The 25,679-nt window shown below is 38.2% G+C and overlaps 1 protein-coding gene across 7 annotated transcripts in view; it reads right to left on the reverse strand.

The window, feature by feature from the left end:
• LOC131425524 (double-stranded RNA-specific editase Adar) overlaps positions 1-24,964 on the reverse strand; it is a 128,396-nt gene extending 103,432 nt beyond the window's left edge. For 2 of the 7 annotated variants that reach the window (XM_058587467.1, XM_058587463.1), the window contains exons 1-2: positions 24,546-24,964; positions 23,330-23,771 (exon numbers count right to left, since the gene is read on the reverse strand). In XM_058587467.1, the coding sequence (XP_058443450.1) occupies positions 23,330-23,567 (238 nt within the window). In that variant the 5' untranslated portion in view covers positions 23,568-23,771; positions 24,546-24,964. The remainder of the gene's footprint in view (positions 1-23,329; positions 23,772-24,545) is intronic. The other 5 variants (XM_058587465.1, XM_058587464.1, XM_058587466.1 and 2 more) reach the window with 5 other exon arrangements.
• Positions 24,965-25,679: the final 715 nt, after the last annotated feature.

Below are 25,679 nucleotides of genomic sequence, written 5' to 3' on the forward strand. Positions count from 1 at the left end.
TTCACAATTTTTTACACATTTTACCCCATAATTCCGGATATGAGACCTTTCATTTAAATCTAAGATTGTGAAAATCGGTTTAGTAATCTCTGAGAAAAGTGAGTGACATTATTTTCACATTTTTGGTGCATATCACCCTGTAATTCCGGTACCGGAAGTCGGATCCAAATGAATTCAGGAACTTTGTATGGAACCGTGACCATAAATCCTTTTATTAGAGTCTAAGTTTAAGAAAATCGGTTTAGCCATCTACGAGAAAATTGAGTGACATTATTTTCACATTTTTATTGCATATCACCCTGTAATTCCGGAACAGGAAGTCGGATCCAAATAGAATTCTGGAACTTTGTATGGGACCATAGGGCCTTTCATTTGAATCCAAGTTTGTGAAAATCGGTTCTGTCATCTGCGAGAAAAGTGAGTGACATTGTTTTCACATATTTGGTGCATATCACCCTGTAATTCCGGAACCGGAAGTCGGATTCAAATGAAATTTAGAAACTATGTATGGGACCATGAGACCTTTCATTTGAATCTAAGTTTGTGAAAATCCCATATAATGCTATCAAATTTTATCCCGATCCGACTTCCGACTTTCCCATAGACTGCTATTGAATTTTATTTCGATTCGACTCCCGGTTCCGGAGTTAGAGGGTGCACTAGAAAAATTAAGAAAATTGTCACACTTTTTCCAGAGAAGCCTGATTAAAATTAAAGGTCTTATGGTTCCGTAGCTTGCTATTGAATTTCTATCCGACTTCCGGTTCCGTAACTACAAGGTGATAGGTGCCAATCTATAAGTAAATGCGCACTCATTTTTTTCGGAAATTTCTTAAACGATTTGCACTAGCTAAAATGCAAATAAAAGCTCTTCAAAAAGTCCCCAAAAAATTGATCTAGATCCGACATCCGGTATTACAACGCGATAAGTGAAAACTTCTCATTTTCATAAGTACTTTTTCACAACTGATGGCGAGACGAGGTGCAAATTTCCATAAAACTTACTGTTAAATTCATCTAGTGGGCAGATCTTGTTAGTTAATGATTATATAAACCTACTTTGGGACTAGTCTCCGATTTCCGAAGAAAAACTACAAAAACGGAACTCACTTCGATTTCTCAGCTACGACTAAACCGATTTTTACGAATTATGATTCAAATTAAAGCTCTAATTGTCTTAAAGGATACTGCACAATTTCATCCAGATCCGACTTTCTGTTCGGAAATTTTGTGGCGATGAGTGTCAAAACATTCAAATCGTCATACAAAATGACAATGCAAAACCGGTACGCATCGGTATATGTTGGTACGGAAGAAGAAAAAACCATTGCCTTTGCTCCGTTCGCAGCGTGTTTTGTTCAATTTCGAATAGCGTGCAGAGTTGCCACATTTGAATCTATTTTTTTAGGAGAAAATATGTAAATCTGTATCGGGAGATCAGAATTCGGCATTGAAAATCTGCACATGAAAATAATAAAAAATTTAAGCACAACGAAATGAAAAAGTTATTAAATCGAATGACAGCTACTTCTTGTTTAAAGGTAGCGTAATTGGCAACTATTTCTTTTTTGTAATGTTTACCATCCTTGACACTCTCTTTTATTTAAGTTGTTTTAATGAAAATATTAAATTATTAGTAGTACCAAAAATGATGATAAGAATTCTATTCAATAAAAGTATACTTTTTGCCTTTCTCATAAAGAAAGGTTATACAAGCACTTGGAAAATTGACCCGGAGGGCTAAGTGTTGTATAACATTCGACACAGTTCATCGAGCAGAGCAATGTCTGTGTGTATGTGTCAAATAGGTCAAATTTCCTCCGGGTGCGAACTCCGGAACTCAGGAACTATAGGGCAAAGTGTGTTTAAAATTACAAACTGACATTTAATGCGACGATGCAAAACAAAGAAAAATTCTTTATTTATTGTAAAGTAAAGTGGGGCAAAAAATGTAGCCATCCAGAACAGCAACTGAACTGAAGCGATGTTATGTTTGAACCGATAAGTGGCGAATCAACTCAATACGAACAGTTGTACACTGACAATTCGGAGACGGGACGGATTTCAGTGAAACATCATCATCAAGGAATCAACACCCTGTGTAAATTGCAACACACATTTTGTTGAGAATCAATCGAAGTTTTAAATATCATATATCTTGAAACCAACTGAATTTCACTTAGCTCGGTCGAACTGAACGACGAACAAATATTAGGAAAGAATTAACAAGAAACCCCAAGAAACATTCGATAGTATACAAAAGTTCCATCCTGATACGAAAAGGAAACGGCAAATGTTTTAATATGCGTATTATAAACGTCACTGATCCCAATTTATAACACATTATGAAAGCACCAGTGATAATCCCTTTTCCCAACAACACTCCGGCTCTAGCAAACGGATGATTGCAAGTGGGTAAACTTTACTGAAATCGGAAAATACGGATGATAGAGGAAGAATATCAAATCATTGCATGTATGCAGCCAGTTGTTCATTCTGGTTATTCGATTACGAACTGCTGAGATGCTTCAATGATATTCAGTATCAATCTGTCTGTTTCTTTCTAGCAATAAAATGACAATTTAATTGAATAAGATAAAGGCTTTCATTCACCAGATTGAATGAAGGCCTCAAACTGATACAATTAGTCGGAATATTAGAGATGAGCGATTTATTAACGAACTATCCAAAGGAACTTACTCTTTTGAAAAAGTGTATTAGAGGGCTATTTTCACGCTTCAAATCTGATTTTCTCAGAAACGGTGACGAATATCAAAAAACCCAACTGACAATCACTTAGAAAATTAGTTTAGATTAATCTGTTAGAATTTCAGAATAATTCATTGACTTTACGGTCGGGAAAGTTTTTTTTCTGAAGGAAGAATTGCATAGCTCAAAACGCCGTCTTTCAACTAGTTCGTTGAATATCTCGCCTTCAAAAGCATCCCGATCAGATGGTAATAACTGAATTATAACAACTGGAGTAATTTATTTCAGAAATATTTTGAAACTAATTTTGAAATATTTTTGGCTGGTAAGCTGTTAAAAATAGTAACAGATTTTGGAACGTTTATATCACAATTATTATTGAATTTGATGTAACTACAGAAGTCCGAAAGCAGAAATTTATGACAATAGTTGTAAAAAATTAGATAGAAAATTTAACACAGAAAAACTATATCACAGCCAACTTTTAGCATCGTTCAATCCAAAATTGTTTAATGATTTTTTTTTATTAAATGGATAATTTATTAAGTGATCTGATTTCTTCTTTTAAGTTTTTTAAAATTCTGTTCATTATATTTCGATATAAAGCTACGGAGAACTCATTTTTTCAATTAATGAACTGTATCATGAGTCTTGCAAATGAAAATAAAACATCATAGCTGATTTTGTTATTATACACGGAACGACCGAAATTAGCTCTGCGCCTAATTCGTATTACTGTTTTTGAATTAGTTAATTTTAACAACAATATTTCCAAAATAACTATGAAATTAGTTAAAATTGAGAATTTACTTTGCTGAATAAAACTCTTATTTTTAGAGAATGTGTTTAGTTGGCGAATATCCTGGACACAAACCAGCAATATTTCAATCCAACACGAAATTCTCATTGACAACTAATTTTGTTATTGAAATCAGAAAATTTGTTTTTATTTATCTATCACTGAAGGACAGCACAGAAAACAAAAATGAAATTGGTTTTATTAACAAGTTGGTTAGTCAAAAACTCATGAGAAGTGTCAAAGCAAAACAATCCATTAAAAAGCTAAAAAGGACAGTCTTGTTGAAACTGCTTGGAAATTGTTTTGATGTTTTTCCCATGTGTTACGATATATTCATATATAAATTTCTAAACCGATATGTAAAAATGACGTAAACTATTAGTGGAAAGTGTATTTATTCAGAATGTATGCGCATTTGAAGCGATTGTGCGTAATAATGTTTTTACGCGGAACAGTGAAGTGAGTTCCGAATGTTGCACTCTAATTGTATATGTCAAATGATGTTTTTTGTATCTTCCAACCTACCGGACTACGCCGTCAGGTGTGCTACTTGTATTCGGTTTTTGTTTTCCGAGTGCTCAAAGTTTTCAGTGAGTGAGTCGATTTCGTGAAGTCAAATGAAGAATACAGCGATTCAGAAGAAAATTTTCCAAAAAGAAGTTTATGTTTTTTTCTCCAATACCACATCGTATTTATACTTTCCAATATAGAAAAGACAACCGCGACTGAAAAATTCTTTTCGGCAGTAGTGTGCCATCTAGTGGCTAGTAGTCATTGTGGTGTTACGTTTTTTCAGTGACAGTGCGCCATATAGCTGCAAATTGCAGAAGCCAATTCAACCATTTATGTTGGTTAAAAACAACGTTTTATTTCACTAATTCAACTAAAAAATTTGTTGAATGGAAATGAAGTGAGCCTTAGCTAAGAAATGACAGCACGTTTAATTGGTGATTTCAACTAAAAAAATAGCCATTTTAACAAATATTTTATTATTATTAAGGGAATGAGAATTAAAAAATCTAAATTAGCAAAAGTAAGATTTTTTTTAGTTGTCTCAAAAAATAACTAACTAAAATCAGAAAATCAACTAATTTTTTCGCCAAAATGCTGATTTCGGTCTTTCCGTGTATTGTTATCATAAGTTTTAACTTTCAACTGTTTTCATTCGTTAAATATCTCAAAATAACACAAATTTCTATACATATCAACTGTTGATATACTTGTGTTATGATTTTGTTATGTGCATCTGATCGGGATGGATCCAAAATCAATCCTGACAATGTATAGATAATTGAATTTAGATGAGATTAGTGCATAAAAACATATATGTTGTCGCGATAAAAATGAAGTGAATGCTATTTTTGTGAAGGTAAGTCGATTTCTATGGCAGCGCCATTTTAGGTTCCCTCTTGCATGTTTTGGGACACTGTACCTTACCTAACTTCCGAAAATGCCGCTTGACAATTGCCCAATACCTTTCAATTGGCCGAAGATCCGGGCAGTTCGGCGGGTTGATGTCCTTTCCACGAATTGTACATTATTTTTTGACAACCACTGTAGAACGGAGTTGGCGTAGTGGGCTGAAGCCAAATCCGGCCAGAAAAGAGGAGGAGCCTTATGCTTTCTGTACAGTGGCAGCATTCTCTTATTCAACCATTCTTCCTCGTACACCTTGGCGTTAATTGTGCCCTTCGTGAAGAAAATCGACGACCGCAAACCACAGGTATAAATTGCTTGTCAGACCAACACCTTCTGCCCAAACTTTTCCATCGCCACCGTGGTGTCAGCGTCGTCCAGGTCCTGGTACACCGATTTCGTATAATATTGCGGTCCGGGCAGCACTCGAGTCTTTCTTGGCGTAGGTTTCGTCGTCGATCAGGATGCATCCGTCTTTATTCTGTCGAATCCAGTTATACAGTTTTCGCGCTCTTGTTTTGGCCTAAACTTGCTGTACCAGGGACTTTTACGGCACCTTCTGTTTCTTGTACGTTTTCAGGGAGTTCCGAACTTTGGTCCGTTGAATCATCCCGATGCTGGTGTTGAACTGCTTGGCCAAATCCCGCGTCGACGCCGATGGGTTTTTCCTGATGTACTCAACCACTTTTAAGTCCCGGCCGGGCTGGCTGGGACCTGGATCGGGGCAAACCCTTCATGGAAAGGGTCTTACCGAACTTCTCGATAATATTTTTGACACTGGTGTGTCAAAGCCGTTTTGCAATTTCGTTGTACGTGACACCACTTCCTGAGCACCAAATGTGCAGAATTTTCTTTCGCGTTTCCGCATCAATTCGACTCATCATTGAAACGATAAAACGTATCGAAACTAATCGATTGCACAGCTGTTATTGACATGTAAAAAACGTGTCACCGCAAAACACGCTGCAAAAAATTAAGCCATTTCAGAATAACTGTTTGAATGTTGCTAACTACTTATCGATACACTCCTTATATGGCCTTCAAAAAGTATCTGTTCTCGTCAAATTAGATAAATTATGTCATGACCTGGCCCGGTCTTACAAACCAGTTGTCGTATGTCCGAGCCCCGACCTGGAAGGATTCGTTGTGTCAGTAGAATCGTAGCACTAGTCATGCAATTGTTCTGTACACTTTGAATCGGCTGCGAAGTCTGTTGAAACAGAAGGTATGTAATACCAAGGCTTTGCTTTTATGTCAAGACCAGAACGGTTAAGGACACTTGCTACACACTCTCTCCCGTAAAACTGAAGAGCAAGAAGTACCTGTGCCAAGTTTGATAGCTAACAGATCGGCTGAAAAGTTCGATTCGTTTCTATGAGACGGCGCCACTAGAATTAAATCCATACCATTTTCAGTTAGTACCAACCTTCAAAAGATACGTGTATAAATTTGACAGCTGTCTGATTATTAGTTTGTGAGATATTGCATTTTGAGTGAAGCTACTTTTGTTATTGTGAAAAAAATCGAAAAAAAGGAATTTCGTGTGTTGATGAAAGATATAAAAAAAACGTGTTGGACATATTATTCACGAATATTTGGATATGAGAAAGCTTTGTGCAAAATGGATGCCGCGTGAGCTCACAATCGATCAAAAACAACAACGAATTGATGATTCTGAGTAGTGTTTGGAGCTGTTATATCGAAATAAAACCGATTTTTTTCGTCGATATATAACGTCAGCTGAGTGGACTGCACGCAATGAACCGAACCCAAAGCGTGGAAAGACTCAACAATCGGCCGGTAAGGTTATGGCGTCTGTATTTTGGGATTCGCATGGTATAATTTTCATCGACTACCTTGAAAAGGGAGAACCATCAACAGTGACTATTATATAGCGTTATTAGAGCGTTTGAAGGACGAAATTTCAAAAAAAAAACGGCCTCATTTGAAGAAGAAAAAAGTTTTGTTTCATCAAGACAATGCACCGTGTCACAAGTCGATGAAAACCATGCTGAAATTGAACGAATTGGGCTTCGAATTGCTCCCTCATCCACCGTATTCTCCAGATTTGGCCCCCAGTGACTTTTTCCTGTTCTCAGACCTCAAGAGAATGCTCACTGGTAAAAAATTTAGAAGCAATGAAGAGGTAATCGCTGAAACTGAGGCCTATTTTGAGGCAAAGGACAAATCGTACTACAAAAATGGTATCGAAAAGTTGGAAGATCGCTATAATCGCTGTATCGCCTCTGATGACAATTATGTTGAATAATAAAAACGAATTTTGGCAAAAAAATGTGTGTTTCTATTAAACGATACGAACTTTTCAGCCGAACTGTTAGTTCCGGAGTCATGCCGGTTAAAAAACATTGCACCCCCCTTTTTAGAGGCAACCCCCACGAATACCTGTACAATCATATCTAAGTTGCGCAAAATCTCTCTATCGTCTTCAAAAAGTATCGATTCTCTTCAAAAAAAAATCCATGATTTCTGTTAAGGACACTTGCTACGCTTCCTCTTCCCTAGAAATACTCCCTTATGACTCTCTGAAGAGCAAAAAGTACCTGTGCCAAGTTTTATGGCAACCCTGTCGGTGGTTCCGGAGTTATGCCGTTATGCACATTACACACCCCTTTTTATTTATTTATTTATTTATTTATTCATGACACGCTTTACCATACTCAGTCGTGTGTTAGACCTGTGTCTATCACAAGGCTTAGGGTGGCGAAATGGTAACGCGTGTGCACGGAATGCATAAGAACGCAGGTTCGAGTCCTGTCTCTGAACATATCTTTTTTCAAAAAATCATCTTTTCTGCGAGTTTCTCATTAATTTGGCTTCTCCAATATATGTTTTCACTCAGTCATTGCAAAAACTGGACTTTCTGGAACTTTTGAGATTTTCTAGGTCCCAGAAAGTCGATTTTTTCAATAAAATTTTTTTTCGGTGTGAAACTAAATCTCGACGTTTCATGCAATTCTAATAGTTTTGGCATCAACAATTTTTTCTCGATTTCGGAAATTTCATGTATATGGATTGTGTCATGGATTTTGAGTTGTTTTGTTAGGAGATCTCTTGCACTCTTCCGCTTAAAAACCATAAACCTAATGGTGTCCTATCCAACATTACTCAATTTTGTTTCCTCGCACATAAATTGACAATGAAATCCCTTAATTAAATTTTTAGTGAACAGAACCCAATGACAAAGTTTTCATTTTCATTGCTCTGACGCGATAACAATGTACATTTAATGAATAAGCTTAATTATTGTAAATTGGGTTATATTTCAACAGCAGAATTTGCAGCTCTACATTATTTCCGTATCGTGATGCACCTGAAACGTCAACCTGTAATTGTTACATGCGACATGCTAACGAGTGAATAATAATTTGATTTTTGTCTACGTCTGTGGCAGCAACTGACATTCTCTATTGCCAGAGACAAAAAAAACCACATGGAGATGAGCAGGGTCGAGTCAAATTTGGCGGTTTTTTCATGAAAACATGGGTCGAATAGTTTTATTTTAAAATTACTCGTAGCATCATTTCACTTTCCGCGTCCAGCTAATCGAAAACATTTTATGATTCAAACTGTGCTTTTTACATATATCACCAACGAATCAGAAATATCTGTGTCGCGATCAAGCTTGCACCGTGTCCTCACCTTTAGTGTGTTCTAAATTTAAAATCCTTGCTAGCAGCAGCAGCAGCAGTGCCGAAACGGTTTATGAAGCAAATATTTCACAACTCTTGCTGCCATTAATAACATCGGTTTGACGTCGGCGAAAATTAGAAAACATTGCGTTTTTTTTTTCTCAAACACACTGGAAAATACGACTTCCGGTTGTACATCCGACAACAATGACGACGAAGGTTGCGAAAGATATTAGCCACGGCCATCATAATTTACTTAAATTACCCCGAGAATGCGAAACAATTCGCTTCAACGGCGACGACCACTTCAGGAAAGCCTGAAGAACCCGGTTTACGAACTTCCCCTTTCCGGTCGCATACATCACGTCGGGGGAATGCCGTCGCCTACTCTTCAACCAACCGAATTGACTCTTCAGGAGCCCCGAGGAGCACAGTTACCGATGTGCAACGTGGTTCATCCGGTTTAAGTCGTCCGGCTCGGAATGCTTATGTTCATGTCCATCCGGAAAAGGTCAAACATCAGGAAAAAGCACCAGTAGGAAGCAGTCGAACGGCGACCGGCCGATTGTCCAGGTCGGTGAAACAAAAGGTGAATCCTCCTAGTGAAATATTTTTTTCCCCATTCGGATCAATACTGTCTTGTGCTTGTAAGAATGTGCTTCCAGAGTTCCTTAACGCAAGTGTAAATTTTAATGCAATTTTTTCACACGTCGATGTGTTGGGAATTTTCATAATGAACTGTTTAACATTTTCTGTACACAAAACACTCATGAGACTCTCAGCGTCCGAACAATTAGGACAGAACTCAGTTTGCTGAAATGAGTCTATTTGCATAAATCTTTTGATTTAAACTCTCATATTTGCAGTGATTGCATAGCATTTCCCACAGGCAATGCTAGAAAACAACAGCCGACCGTGTAGTTCATTGTACACAGAAGTCTACTCCGAAGCATAAACATAACCACAATTCTGGTGCTATACCGTCTCTCCGAATCCGGCCTCCTCCTTCCCTTTGGCACGATGGGTGAAGTACATATGCCAATACCGGTCGTCTCAATGGCAAACCTGCACCATGTTTTGCGGACCTTGTTTTTCCGGCACTAACTAACCAACGGTGGACTAATTTACGATTACGGATGCTACAAGGAACATCATCGATTATTTGATATGCTTAAAAGTGTCTGGAATGGCGTAATTCCTCTACATCTTACTCGGGGCGCTTTCGTACCTCGAGTCTTAACCTTGAAAGTCTGTAATTTATTTTTATTTTTTACGAAAATGAGAACAGATAAATGTAATAAAAAAAATATGAATTATCAGTAAAAAAGTAATACTCGCTCTATTTTTCTGATTAAATTTGTTCTATTATATTTTTTATCCAACGCAATGCGCTAGACAAATATTAACCCAATTCTGCGTTGTTTATATTTAAAATTTATTGTTTACATCCTGTGAATGGTGTTGTCGGGACTGTTGCGCCAAAGTGGAAGTGAATCAAGTGAAGACATGACAGCAACTCGGCGAGAAATCGTCCAGAAATGGAAAAATTCTGGCACGAATCCCTTCGATTTCCATGAAACTTTTCCGAGTATCATCGGTATGGCAAATAAAGTGTTTTTCACTGGTTTAGAGATTTTTTCCACTCAAGACTAATTTTTGAAAAGGGCGTATGTGTTTTAAGCCACATTATTTGTTGACTGTTGACTGTCTAGACGTCAAAAAAAAAGTTGTTCAAAATTTCATGAGGACTTCAAAAATACTAAAGGGTGTAGCCGGGTTTGCATATAAAGACTGCCTTCAAACAGAAATAAAATTGATATAAACTGTTTGAAAGGGCTTGTATTGGAGATTATTTTCCCCAAATTTTAACCATTTCACTTTCTGGAACAAGGGTGATTCTTCTAATTTTCATTTTATTTAAAAAATTTGAAAAGAAAATAAAAAAACAACAAAAAAATTTAAAAAAAATCAGAAACATTGTCGCCATTAAAGACTGTCCCAGAAAGTATGGACGCACTTTGATTTCCCTGTTACTAATTCAAAAGTGTTAGATATTCAAATTTTATTCGATATACTGATAATATTAGACTACAACAACAGAATATTATTCTCAACATTTGCTACTTAGCCATTGTAGACTAGCTGGCGCACTTTCTTGCGAACGTTCCTCATTAAATTCCGTACAGACTTCTTGGCGACAAGTTTTGACACTTTTTCCAATCTTTATTCAACTGTTGAATGGTTTCGGCTGCCGAGACATGTTTCCTAAGGTGTGCCTTCGTTAATGCCCAAAATTCCTCAATTGGTCGAAGTTGTGGCCCATTTGGTGGATTCATGTCTTTTGAGACGAAAGCCCCGTTTTTGGTAGTATACCATTCTACCGTTGATTTCGAGTAGTGGCAAGAAGCAAGATCTACCCAGAAGACAACAGGATCCTTGTGGCTTCGAATCATGGGTAGAAGTCGTTTTTGTAAACATTCCTTGATGTATATTTCGCTGTTCATTGAAGCAGTGGTGATGAAGGGTTTCGAAATCTTACCGCAGCTGCAAATTGCTTGCCAGACCATAGCATTCTTACCAAATTTTTCGACTTCAATCGATGTCTCGGACTGGTTTAACACTTGGCCTTCTTGCACCGTATAACATTGTGGTCCCGGCAAGGATTTGTAATCGAGTTTCACGTAGGTTTCGTCGTCCATGATTGTGCAGTTCAAATTTCCAGCAAGAATCGTATTGTACAGCTTTCGAACCCTCGACCTGATCGATGCTTCTTGTTTCGCACTACGTTTTGGTTGTTTCTGCGTCTTATAGGTTCGAAGATTCAAACGTTCTTTAGCACGAAGAACATTTGACTTCGAAGTGCCACCTTTTTGGACCACATCCCGAACCTCCTTCTTTTGCTCGAACGCATTCAGTATACGTTTATACAACTGAGGGTTAGCAGGATCTTTTTTTCGACCCGTTTTCGGTTTATCCTCAAAGGATCCTCACCGAACATGCTGATTGCATTCCGCTTGGTGACAGTCCGCGTTCTGTGCACCATTTGCACACAATTTTTCGACGTTGTTATGCTGAAAGTCCACGCATTTCGAAACAAACTAATGAAAACGAATAAACAACTGCACAAGTGATTAGAGAAGAGTCTTTTTTTCGACCCGTTTTCGGTTTATCCTCAAAGGATCCTCACCGAACATCCTGATTGCATTCCGCTTGGTGACAGTCCGCGTTCTGTGCACCATTTGCACACAACTTTTCGACGTTGTTATGCTGAAAGTCCACGCATTTCGAAACAAACTAATGAAAACGAATAAACAACTGCACAAGTGATTAGAGAAGAGTGTAAACAACAGTACGCAGCCATAAAAATTGACAGATTCTGAACCATTGCGAAATGGCAGCGGTTTTTGGTTGCGTCCATACTTTCTGGGACAGTCTTTATGATATTTTTTCTGATTTTTTTAGAATTTTTCAAAATATATTTTATGCATACACTTTAGATTTTACATCAGAAATTAATCATTCGTGAGTACAATACGTTATATTATTTTCAGTTTTTTATGAAATGTGGACAGGTATTATATCAGACTTTTAGAAAAATAAATCAATCGAAAAGCCATTCGTCCCCATGAAATTATCATCAGATGGAGACGCATGGTATTTAATTCTGAAATCATACACCACTCACCTTCAGAACTAAATAAATACGATTATAATTCATAAGGAATTAGTGAGGACACGAATCTGATGGAGACGCATGATTTTTCGTATGATTTATTCTTTTATAAGTCTGATGTAATACCGGTCCTCATTTTTTTAAATATGAAAATAATATAACGTAATGTACTCATAAATAATTTATTTTTTATGTAAAATCTAGAGTGGTACTAAAATTGTAAGTGCGAATAAAAATATTCGAAAATTTTGAACATTACTTTTTACATAGAATACATTTTGAAAAAATCGGAAAAAATCAGAAAGGTTTCCCATAATACCTAAAATATTCCTAACTTTTTTATTTTTTGCTCAAGAGGTTTTTGGAAAATTTAAATAAAATGAAAATCAGGAGAACCACCCTAACTCCATAAATATGATAGTCAAAGGGTTAAAATTTTGGGAAATTCATTTCCAATACAAATCCTACCAAACAGATTATATCAATTTAATTTCTGTTTTGGGAGTTTTTATATATCAGGTGTACAACTTTGCTTCCGCCGTTTTCCGTTAGGTGGTTGTATCGGCTGAGGTTGGTTAAAATACATAGATGATAATGCGTTTAAAGTGAGTGCGTACAGTGCCTAACGAATTGTCATCGCCGTTTCAGTGACAGTTGTTCTTGTTTTTGTATTATTCACGCTCGAAAATGTCTATTTATGTGCCCAATTCTCGCCATTTGCGGGAAGTTTTACTTTTTTGTTACAAATCGAAAAAAATGCAGCTGAAGCTCATCGAATGCTCTCAGAAACTTACGGCGATGCTGCTCTGAGTAAAAGAACGTGTCGGGAGTGGTTTCAACGTTTCAAAAATGGTGATTTCGATGTCGAAGACAAACATGATGGTGGAAGAGAAAAAACCTTCAAAGATGAACAAATAGAAGCATTGCTAGATGAAGATTCGTGCCAAACCATCACAGGAGATCGCTACCGAACGCAACTGATGCGCCTTAGTCGTGCGCTAAAAGAAAAGCGGCCACAGTATCAAGAGCGACATGACAAAGTCATCCTCCAACACGACAATGCTCGGCCTCACGTCGCAAAAGTTGTCAAAAAGTACTTGGAAACGCTGAAATGGGAAGTCTTGCCCCACCCGCCGTATTCCCCAGATGTCGCCCCTTCTGACTTCCACCTATTCCGTTCGATGGCACACGGCTTGGCAGATCAACATTTTCAATCCTTCGAAGAGTTGGAAAAATGGATTGCTTCATGGATAGCATCAAAAAAGGACTCCTTTTTTCGAGCCGGGATCCGAAAATTTCCGGAAAGATGGGAGAAAGTTGTCGCTAGCGACGGACAATACTTTGAATAATATATCTGTAAGCACTTTTTCGCAATAAAGCTTTTAATTTTGAAAAAAAAACGGCGGAAGCAAAGTTGTGCACCTGATACAAACCTATCTACACTCTTTCACCTCTTCATAGGGTTTCCTGGTTTCGTCAGTCTTAATTTTCGAGATATTTAATTTTTATTTTTAATACTTCGAATCTCTGTTTCAAAGATTTTATAGTTGATTCAAAACGACACCCATACTATAAAGATGTGTTCCACATCAATATTTTCTTGTTCGCCTTGCGTGGGAGCGTTGCCCGTCGTATTTGAATGTGTTAGTGACGGCGCCAACTTGTTTCAATGCGATGCTTTTGGTAAGTAATGAAGAAAATTAAAATAATTCTTTCCGAAAACTACATAGTCTTCCACTGCTGGAAACGCAAATCGCTGTTAAAAAGTGTTCACTCGAAGTTCATCTGCACAGTTCTGTTGTTCGCTTCATTCATTCCTTACATTTTTCGGCACAATTCTGCTGCTCGCTTCATTCCAAAAGCATGAGGTCTTCGGTGTTCTTCTTCCGTATGTCTAGCCGAAATACTGATACACTGAGGTCTTCTTTTACACCTGGGAAATGAAGCGCGGTAAAAAAAACCCGCGTAACTTCGGAAATCCGCAAAACTAAAGAAAATTTCGTTTTGATGCAAAATGTTCAGAAATGCATGAAACGTCCCGATCTGGTGTAATCTCACAAAAATAATTAAAAATTATTACCTTTTGAGATTTCCGAAATCGAATTTTTTGTTATGTTATGTCAAAATTGGGAGAAAAAAACGACTTTGGAACTTCGAGACCATTCGGGATAGCACCAGATCTCGACGTTTCATGCATTTCTAAGACAAAACGAGAAAACCGGATGGCTTTGAAAATTCGCATAGAAAAAAAACCGTAACTTTGTAAATTTGCGTAATAAAGACCTTAGTGCATCTGTGTCTGTTACTATTTCATGACAGTGGCGAAATAGTTAAGATTTTTAAAAAATAGTAAAGTTAAATGGAATTAACTTTTTATTATTTTGAATCGATTTTGAATTATTTGTGATTATGTCGTGCAACTGAAAATGTTATTAATTGATGAACATATATCCGATGGCACTTAACAAAAATTATGTTGATACTCTTCATCAGAAATCAAGTGGCACGTTTTCCAAGTTATTTGGAGATTTATGCCGTGGCTTATCACCATATTCCTGATGGGAAAGGTAGGCTAAAAGGAACATAAAGAAAATTCGCCACCCCATAAGGGATGCCAAATAATCTGATAAAAACTTTTGCGGTCAATACAGAAAGGATTCGTTCACTTCATGAAGATCGATGAACCCCTCTGACTACAGCTCCTTATCACATTGGGTAAGAAACGATAGAATATCCTTTAATTTTAGCTCCGCATACACAGACTCAACCATGTATGGAGAACCAAAAACCCGGATAAATAGTTGCGTCAATACGGGATAGTTCAGATATCATATCAGATGATATGAAGTACCGTAATCGCAGTTCACACAAATCACACGAGTAATACTCAGCACGCTGAATAGTAGCCATGTGATAGTTGAGTTTGCAATGTCCAGTCAGAGCTCTGATCAAAATACTGCGATGATGCTTGGAAAAACGCAATAGACATTTTGACATTACCAGATTCAAATCTGGTAAAAATGCTTTTGTCTGAGCGCAAGTTTGCAAGCTGAATCTTGTGCTTTATCCAACTAGTTGAAAGTGGTAAAGCTGGTTCAGGACCAACGAAATCATTCGTTGTACCAGCTCTAGTCACCATTCATTTCCAGGAATACCAAAATGGCCGGGTACCCATAAGAAGTAAGCAGCATTTGAAATGCTGAGGTCTTCGATTTGATTTCGACATGCGATCACTAGATTCGACCGTGAATCATTCGAACTGAGTGCTTTTAAAGTTGTCTGACTGTAGGAACTAAAATAAATAAATTTGTTTACCACAGATTCTCTGCTGAAGTGCCGATTACACCTCACACAGTATCTACCAAGTGAATGAGACTGCTCTAGCCTCATTTCACGACAGTAGACACCAGTACGACCATCCAACAGAGAACCGTCCGTATAACAAATTATGTGTTCATCAAGTTGTCGTTCCAAATAATCAGACAACCAGTCCTCATGAAGAGGATATCTCACATTGAATGTTTTGAAAGGAAAACTGCTTGTGAGAGTTAGGTCACTGGGAACGAGTAAATACTCATCCCAGGTAACCATTTGAGACCACAAGCGAGTGTGGCTAGTAGCATGATCTATAACCTTAAGACGCTATGTACAAGATAATGCTTCTTGTTTTAGGAATGCATGTAGGGGTTTAATGGTTCTTAGTGTCAGTAGGATCCATAGCACTAGTCATGCAATCATTCTGTACGCTAAGAATCGGTTGCGAAGTCTGTTGAAACAGAAAGGCCAAATTCCACGACAGGAATGTAATGCCAAGACTTTGATGTGGTTTAATGCACAGTAGAGCGTCTAGAACAGCAGTAGGAGTTGTCGTGAATGCTCCTGTCATCGCCATTAGGACCATCCTTTGGAGATGATTTAGCTTTGACTATACTGTCGCAACTTCTCCTTTCTGCCACCATACAAGACATCCATAAAGACTGTCCCAAAAAGTATGGACGCAACCAAAAACCGCTGCCATTTCGCAATGGTTCAGAATCTGTCAATTTTTATGGCTGCGTACTGTTGTTTACACTCTTCTCTAACCACCTGTGTTTATGTGTTTATTTGTTTTCATTAGTTTGTTTCGAAATGCGTGGACTTTCAGCATAACAACGTCGAAAAATTGTGTACAAATGGTGCACCGAACGCGGACTGTTACTGAGAAAGATATCAAAAATGGAAGGAATAAGTGAAAAAACCGTGCGAAATGCAATCAGGAAGTTCGGAGAGGATAACGCTAACCCTCAGTTGGATAAACGTATCCTGAAGGCGTTCGAGCAAAAGAAGGAAATTTCAGTTCGGGATGTGGCCAAAAAAGTGGGCACTTCGAAGCCAAATGTTCTTCGTGCTAAAGAACGTTTGAATCTTCGAACCTATAAGAAGCAGAAACAACCAAAACGTAATCCGAAACAAGAAGCATCGATCAGGCCGAGGGTTCGAAAGCTGTACAATACGATTCTTGCTGGAAATTTGAACTGCATAATCATGGACGATGGAACCTACGTGAAACTCGATTAGAAATCCTTGCCGGGACCACAATATTATATGGTGCAAGAAGGGCAAGTGTTAAACCAGTTCGAGACATCGATTGAAGTCGAAAAATTTGGTAAGAAAGCCATAGTCTGGCAAGCAATTTGTAGCTGCGGAAGATTTCGAAACCCTTCATCACCACTGCTTCAATGAACAGCGAAATATACATCAAGGAATGTTTACAAAAACGACTTCTACCCATGATTCGAAGCCACAAGGATCCTGTTGTCTTCTGGCCAGATCTTGCTTCTTGCCACTACTTGAAATCAACGGTAGAATGGTATACTACCGAAAATGTCACTTCCGTCCCAAAAGACATGAATCCACCAAATTGGCCACAACTTCGACCAATTGAGGAATTTTGGGCATTAACGAAGGCACATCTTAGGAACCATGTCTCGGCAGCCGAAACCATTCAACAGTTCGATAAAGATTGGAAAAAAGTGTCAAAACTTGTCGCCAAGAAATCTGTACGGAATTTAATGAGGAACGTTCGCAAGAAAGTGCGCCAGCTAGTCTACAATGGCTAAGTAGCAAATGTTGAGAATAATATTCTGTTGTTGTAGTCTAATATTATCAGTATATCGAATAAAATTTGAATATCTAACACTTGTGAATTATTTACAGCGATATCAAAGTGCGTCCATACTTTCTGGGACAGTCTTTATGGTGAGCATTGCCGTCACTGCCGATTATAAGTGGTAAATCACTTTTGCAGCAGTATGATACAACCCTTATTAAGTCATGCGGCAAATATGTCGAACAATACAAAGATTTCCTGTCTATACCATCAATAGTCAAACCAACTGTGACATCAGAAATATTCTGACTTGTGAGCTCCGATACGAGAGATACATCGAGAGGCACTATTTGCAAGTATGCATGCTCGAGGCATTTCACGTGGATATTTCATACTGTTCTTGTTTAAGGTAACAAGAACTGGGTTTAATAACTTTCCAATGTAGATGTTTTCTTTTTGGAAATATGGTCTTTGAACCAAAGCTATAGAAGTTTTACCTTCTTGCAGAAGTCTGGATAGGTTCATAGTTGCTGTACGTTTATGCTGAAGATTGATTTGTGCTACTCTAACCACTAAAAATTAGAGTATTGTACACTCGATTTCCAGCACTTATCGTAGATATATTGGCTTATATTCGCCTATGGCGAACCATGGAATGTTTACTAGGGATAGTTCAAGCATTTGAAATCCCACGAAAAGCAAAGAATGGAAAAGTTCACTGTTCCAGAGCTTCGCTTAACACAGTAAGGGCAAAGACCAAGATTTTCCGTTCATGACTGCACTATTTAATATCCTGCAGCCATTCAGTCATCGGTACGGAAATATACCTTGACATGGGAACTCCTTTGTTTGTGGGCTTTTACGACATGGAACGGGAAACCATCAGTAGAGTAGAGTAACAGAACACATGCCAAAACTTTTTTTCTTGAAACTGATGAGTTCATTCATTATACCCTACTTCGCTTGTAGAAATCTGGATAAAAACAGAGTTCCTGACCCAACCTTTCAATCGCTCCGACAATAGACAAACACAGTTACAACGAATCTTCTTACTCCACTGAAAAATCAACGATCCAGAACAAATCAACTAAATCGTTAAAAGAATATCGATTTTGATACGACCCAACGATTCCGAAACAGTTTGAGAAAAGAAACACAGTGTTATCCCAAGTGAACGGAATCCATGTTGTTGAAACGAATGAAAATGTCAAACTGATGAGTGGTTAGAATGAATTGGATTCAAACTAACGGATCAAATCCCAGTGAACGATTGCAATATTCGTTGCAAAAGTGATACTTCGGCATCGTTGATAAAAAGCGGATTCCATTACCAGCTCAAAGACGTTGTTTCTCCATATTTTTTGTTTTGTTTTTGCATTGCCATCAACCAGTAGCATACCGAACAGAATAAAGCAGGTTGACAGGCCCGAGGTTAGTGGCTTTTGAATTGGTTCTATGTTTGATGGCATCGAATCGGTATCAGTTATTGATTCCAATATAGCGCCCGGGAGCTATTCTCGCTAGCTAGGAAAAGTTGGAAAATGTGAAAGCATATTTGCAACGAAATAATGTTATTTATTGCACCGGAACGTTAGAAATAATGTTTTATGTTAGACAAGACTACAATAGATGACTACACTTTCGAAGAGCAGAAGGTGCTGGTATGTTTATTGTTTATGGTAGCGTTGAAGCCACCAACAATATCGTAAGTCTATCTTCATCGGTTCATTTACTTGACTATCGAAATATCACAAACCGAAGTATGATCCCGGGGAAAATAATGTTTTTTCCCATTTTTTGTAAGTATATTATTTATTGGATTATTAAAATTATAACAATTTCCCTTTGTTAAAATTTACGTTGGATATTTTGTCACAAATGGTGACTTTTCAGCCTTATTATAATGATTTATTTGATTATGGTTTAGTATTTACTATTAGAACGTCATTTGCTTTCGCAAATCGGCATTTTCCATCTTACCTTTGTACGCTGTTCACAGTTTGATCTGATGTGGGAAATATTTATTTTGTGCACTGTAGTGTGAGTTTCGCTTCAAACAAGGGCAATAACGTTTGCACACACCGAAAAATAAACAAGGACCGTGAAAATTTCTCAAATCAGCCCTTTAAAGGATTTATTTGTTGAAATATGCAAATTGGAAGTGAGAATTCAAGCAAATTGGAAGTGAGAATTCAAGACGGAATGGATTCAATGATGGAATTTTCCATAGCACTCATGTCTTGTAACAATAACGCTCCAGGGTTGGACAGAATTAAATTCAACTTGGTGAAGAATCTGCCCGACCTCGCAAAAGGACGTTTGTTGGAATTGTTTAACAAGTTCTTGAGCAAAACATTGTTCCACCTGACTGGAGGCAAGTGAAAGTTATCGACATTTAAAAGCCGGGTGAACCAGCTTCCAATCACAACTCATATAGACCCATTGCAATGTTGTCCTGCATCAGAAAATTGTTCGAAAAAATTATTCTTCGACGTCTCGACACTTGGGTCGAGACGAACGGCTTGTTGTCAGATACTCAGTTTGATTTCCGTAGAAATAAAGGAACGAATGATTGCCTTGCATTGCTTTCGTCTGACATCCAAATTGCTTTCGCTCAAAAACAACCAATGGCATCTGTATTTTTGGACATAAAAGGAGCATTTGATTCAGTTTCCATTGATGTTTTTTTCAGATAAGCTCCACCAACATGAACTTCCAGCGGTTATAAATAATTATTTGCACAACCTTTTGTCAGAGAAACGCATGCACTTTTCAAATGGCGATTCGGCAACATTCAGAATTAGCTACATGGGTCTCCCGCAAGGCTCATGCCTCAGTCCGCTTCTCTATAACTTTTACGTGAACGACATTGAGTTTCATTTACTTGACCCAAAGCTGTTAATTTGCAAAAACCATTGCAAGATACCTTAGATAACTTGTCCGTTTGGGCTGCTCATCTGGGTATCGAATTCTCTGCAGAGAAAACAGAGTTGGTCGTCTTTTCAAGAAAGCATGATCCCGCGCAACTCCAGCTCCGTATGATGGGAAGAATGATCGCGCAGGTTTTGACTTTCAAATACCTCGGGGTGTGGTTTGATTCCAAATGCACGTGGGGAGGACACATTAGGTATATGATAACAAAATGCCAACAAAGAGTAAATTTTCTTCGAACAATAACAGGATCTCGGTGGGGTGCTCATTCGGAAGATTTAATAAAATTGCATCAGACAACGATCCTTTCAGTGATGGAATATGGATGCGTTTGTTTTCGTTCCGCTGCAAACTCTCATATTATCAAACTTGAGAGAATTCAGTATCCTTGTTTGCGAATTGCCTTAGCCTGTTTGCATTCGACACATACAATGAGTCTCGAAGTTCTGGCGGGAGTTCTTCCCTTGAAAGATCGTTTTTGGGAGCTTTCATCACGACTGCTAATAAGGTGTGAGGTACTGAATCCCCTGGTTAGTAATAACTTCGAAAGGCTAGTTGAGCTTCAATCTCAAACAAGATTCATGACAGTATATTTTAACCATATGTCACAGGAAATCAACCCTTCAAGATATATTCCTATCCGTGACAGCCTCCTAAATGTCCCTGACTCAACTTTATTTTTCGACACATCCACGCAGCGCGATGTGTTTAGAATCCAGGAAAACCTACGCTCGTTGGAAATCCCAAAAATATTTTCAAGTAAGTTCAGGCATATTGATTCTGAGAAAATGTTTTACACGGACAGATCACGAATTGAAGAGGCTACTGGGTTTGGTATGTTTAACAATAATGTTTCGGCCTCATTCAGGCTTCAAGAACCTGCATCTGTTTATATAGCACAGTTAGCAGCAGTTCGTTATAGCTTGAGTGTAATCGTCACATTATCTCCAAACCAGTATTTCCTCTTCACAGATAGTCTGAGTGCAATTGAAGCCATTCACTCGAACGCTGCTGGCAAAAATGAACCTTTTTTCTTGGGCAAAATAAAACAGTGCCGGAACGTCATATTGAATAATAATTATCAAATCACAATAGTTTGGGTCCCGGCTCATTGCTCCATTCCAGGCAATGAAAGAGCCGATATTCTAGCCAAGTGTGGTGCTATTGAGGGTGATATTTATGAGCGTCCGATTGTTTCTTGGGATAGAGATAATCTGGGTCGGTGGATGCACTCAATTATTCCGAAAATATCGACAAAGGCATGGTTCAGAGGACTGGATGTGAGTAGGGATTTCATTCGTATGATGTCCAGACTCAATCACTACACGTTAGAAGCACATCTCCAGACTCCAATCACTACACGTTAGAAGCACATCTCCTTCGAATTGGACTCTCCGAGACTAATCATTGTGCTTGTGGTGTAGGTTGTCGGGATATTGATCATGTCGTTTGGACATGCGTGGAGTATCGTGATGTCAGATCTCAACTAATAAATTCTTTGCGTACCCAAGGTAGACTATCCAATGTTCCAGTTCGAGACATTATTGCTTGTCGTGACCTTCCATACATGGAACTTCTTCATCATTTCATGAAGACAATTCAGGAGTTTCAATTTAATAAATGACCCTTTTGAGGGTTAGTTCTGACTCCTACTGCGTCCATGAGTTCAAACAATGGCTAAATTAGAATAGAAATTATGTAATGATACGAACAAGCTCGAAATAGTTTCAGAAATTATCAACAAAATGTCTGAGAATAACAGCTTATTTTATAATTTATAGAAGTTAATCGTTTGGTTTAAATAATAATATAGATTTCATAATTAATGACGAATTACCTAATTATTAATTAATGACGAATTACCTAATGATGTTTAAGTAATGAGAGGAATATGTTTTGATAAATTTAAATCGTTACTATTTCAGAATTATATTAGGATAAGAATTTTATGTAAAAGTGATGCTACGGCGAAGAAAAACTTATGTAAATTGCCTTAAGAAATAAACGTATTTATGACAAAAATGCCTTCTCGGCAAGTTATATTCGCATTTCTCATGTAGAAATGCTATACAATCACTGTGGTAATATTCACATTATCATTCGAATCAGTTTCATTCGTGCTCAGAATTTGTTGGTGAGTGCGTTTGCTTAACTTTTCTGCTGCACTGAAACGAAAACGAAACTGTGAAGCTGAAACTGAAACGAACAATGTGCATTCAGCTCACTGTAACCATGATGTGATGAACGTAAACGAATTCGGGAACTAATAGATAACAGCACCCAGAAGTACATCATTATGCAAATTTAATAGACAATCACAATGGCTACAAGCCATCGGAAAATTGTTTTCAAACATTTCAAATCATAGAAACAAACAGCAGAGTCCTTGGGCATCCATGCACACGACAAAACCGGGCATGGCACATACATTCGTGGTTCTCTGCGAGATCCAGTTGCATGGAAAGTGGAACAGTGCGATGCGGTGACATAAGTGAAAATCTAATCGATCCAATCCAGACAAATATAGCGGGTTCTAGTATGGTCGTTGTTTTTGAAATCGGCCGGCAGACCATCTCAAAAGACCGAGGGTGGAGAAAGTACCACCAACCAAAGCGTCGTAAAGTAAATGAAAAACCGAAGGGAACAAAGCAGAACTGCAATTAGCGTAATGCGGATATATTTCACTCGTGCGAATACAGTCAACACACAGGCACAACCCTTCCCAAGAACGTCGTACACTGTGTTCTAGTCTCGTGACATTGTTTCGGGTACACTTCTATCGCTAGTAAAGTGAAGAACGAAACCATCGTTATGCGAACAGCTTAATCTTTCTAACAGTCAAAGCCTGCAGAAGCGAAGAACGGAACGAAATACTTTCACGCGAATTACTAAACCCCTACACAGAATCGAAAATAGCCTTAACTTATTGTAGTGCAAAGATTACAAAAAAATGACTCTCTACCGGTCGTTATTAAGTCATGGCTAGGAGGAACTTTTGGTCATACGACAAATGTTTTTTCTCCCATCCCTGCAGGCAATGGAAATCATGAACTGAAACTTACCTGACGAACTTTTCCGCTTGGTAACACGTCTTGATGGTGATGTTCCCCCGGAACCAGGTATTCCGGCGGGTGGCGAACCGGAAGCAGCGACCGTTCCTGCAGAGCCCGATGTAGCGTTTGTTCCTGCGAGCACCGGAATCTTCTGCCCGGTGGTGCCATTCTCCGGCTTTCTGTCCCCAGGCTGGTCCATCTTTTTCCAACGGTAGCGATCGTAAACAGTCGTAGTATTCGGACGCATACAGTCAACCGGATTTGGGGTTTAATTATTGCTGCACCAAAATGTTACACACTCACGAATGTCACAAGCAAAATACGAACTACGGTCTCTTGATAGATAAAACATACGCGGTGTTAACGGATGCACCGAGCTAATAAGTCACACTCGTAGTGTGTTTGGCTGTCGTTACAAGATTTGGTCGAAAGAAATTCTGAAATTTGTTGTCTTGCAAAGAAAAAATTAATTCTTTTATCTCGAGCTGGATCACTGATGAAATTTTTTTTCCGATACTTCATTCGACTTAGCAGACAAAACTATCTATTCTTATTATTGCGGCGAAAGAATCATTAGATGATGTAAAATTTTAAATACAAAAATCTGTAAATCTAACCTAAAAATATGATACAATCAAACATACTGCATTTCTATTGCTTTTCTGATAGGCTCGAGATAAAATTTACATTCAATGTAGTATTTCCACCGTTTACGATAATCATTGCACTCAATAAACCGGAGTTTATTGCGTTCAGAGGTTATTTATACACACAAACGCTTTGCGTAAACAACTAGAAAACCAAAGTTTATCGAGTAATTTTCATTCCATAATTCATGAAGCACTTTAACGCATCACTGGTAAGAGTTCTCATAAATTAAAAAAACCAATCCTAACATCAAAATAAGCGAATAATTACAATATCGACATTAGAATCAATAAATACGCCGCCCGACAGAACGATAAAGTGAGACGGAAGAAAAGATCCAGCTCGAAAGCGGAACCAACTTCAGAATTCCCCTTGGCACGCTAGAGTAAATCAACTTGTGCAGTCCAATGGTTATCCAACCAAATTTTCCACTAGATGCGCCTGCAGAAAGAACGTCGGTACATTGCATTGCGAGACCAGTCACATATTTTCACTGCACTTTTCGCCGCTGGTTACAGTCCCTTTTTCTCTGGAAGGACATTCTTTTAGCATTGCGGCGGAGCAACACGCCACTTACCCCGAAGATGAAAATCGCACACGGAATCCTCGCCCGGGCAGGACGGACTCCAGAATCAAAATTTTATTCTCGTTATTTTTACACGGCACACTCTCGATACACACACTTGATTTCCGTTCTGGGCTTTTCCGATTGGTTCTGCAAACGGGATGCAAGCCAGGAGAAGCCACGTTAGAAAAAGCAGAACACTAGTCGAATGACTCTCGAGCTAACGCAGATCCGTCGCGTAAGAAAACCGTCCGACTCCGGTGCCGCTTCGGGTACGAATGTTTTTATTCGATACTAGCGACTACAGCCGAATACTGATCCACCGTTTTGTTAGTTTTTTTTTCTGTAGCTTGTTTCGATTTTCTACTGATAGCCGCACTTCTGCTGTTGCAGAATTTTGTATTTTTATTGTTTTCTTTCCACTGCGCGCAGTTGCGAACTGACGGACTGTCAAAACCTTGAAAAATAAAGGAAGCAAGCGTGCAGAGATGCCAGATTCACACATTGCTTTCAATTTTCTGGCATTTCACAAATCAACCCTTTTTCAGAAGAAGGGCGAAAATTGCCTACCCAAAAATATTTTTATTTTTTTTGTTCCGATTATAGAGGTTTTAACCTTAAGGTCATTCGCCTCTTCGGGCCAGAAAATTTTTCTGACCCTATGTGCGGGGATCGGAATCGAACCCAACTGGGCTGCGTGAAAGGGCATCGACTTACCCATCACGCTATACCCGTCCCCTACCCAAAAATATTGAAACTATAATATATTTCGATTTATTTGTCTGACAAGACTCAGGATCCTTAGAGCTTAACAGAGCAAGTTTATTTCATATGTTTAAAGCATAAACAAAAATCACAACGAAAGTAGCTTAGTGCTGGATTCCTTTACACAAACAAATATAATTTTGTTTTATCGTGGATTCCATAGACAATTCATAAGACATGACCAAACAATTGTAATTTAAAGTAGAGTGCTCCAGGTACCTTATAAAATGACGGCACTCATCCCTTGGCTGCGCTCAAGGATGATTTCGTTGACACTTTTTCGATTGGTTTTAAAATGCGCTTATTCTTTCTAGCCTTGAAGAATGGAGTCGATTCAATGGATTCGACAAAGTAAAACGAGAAACTTCAAACAAAAAACAC

Source organism: Malaya genurostris, chromosome 1 (genome assembly GCF_030247185.1).
Source record: "Malaya genurostris strain Urasoe2022 chromosome 1, Malgen_1.1, whole genome shotgun sequence".
NCBI lineage: Eukaryota > Metazoa > Arthropoda > Insecta > Diptera > Culicidae > Malaya > Malaya genurostris.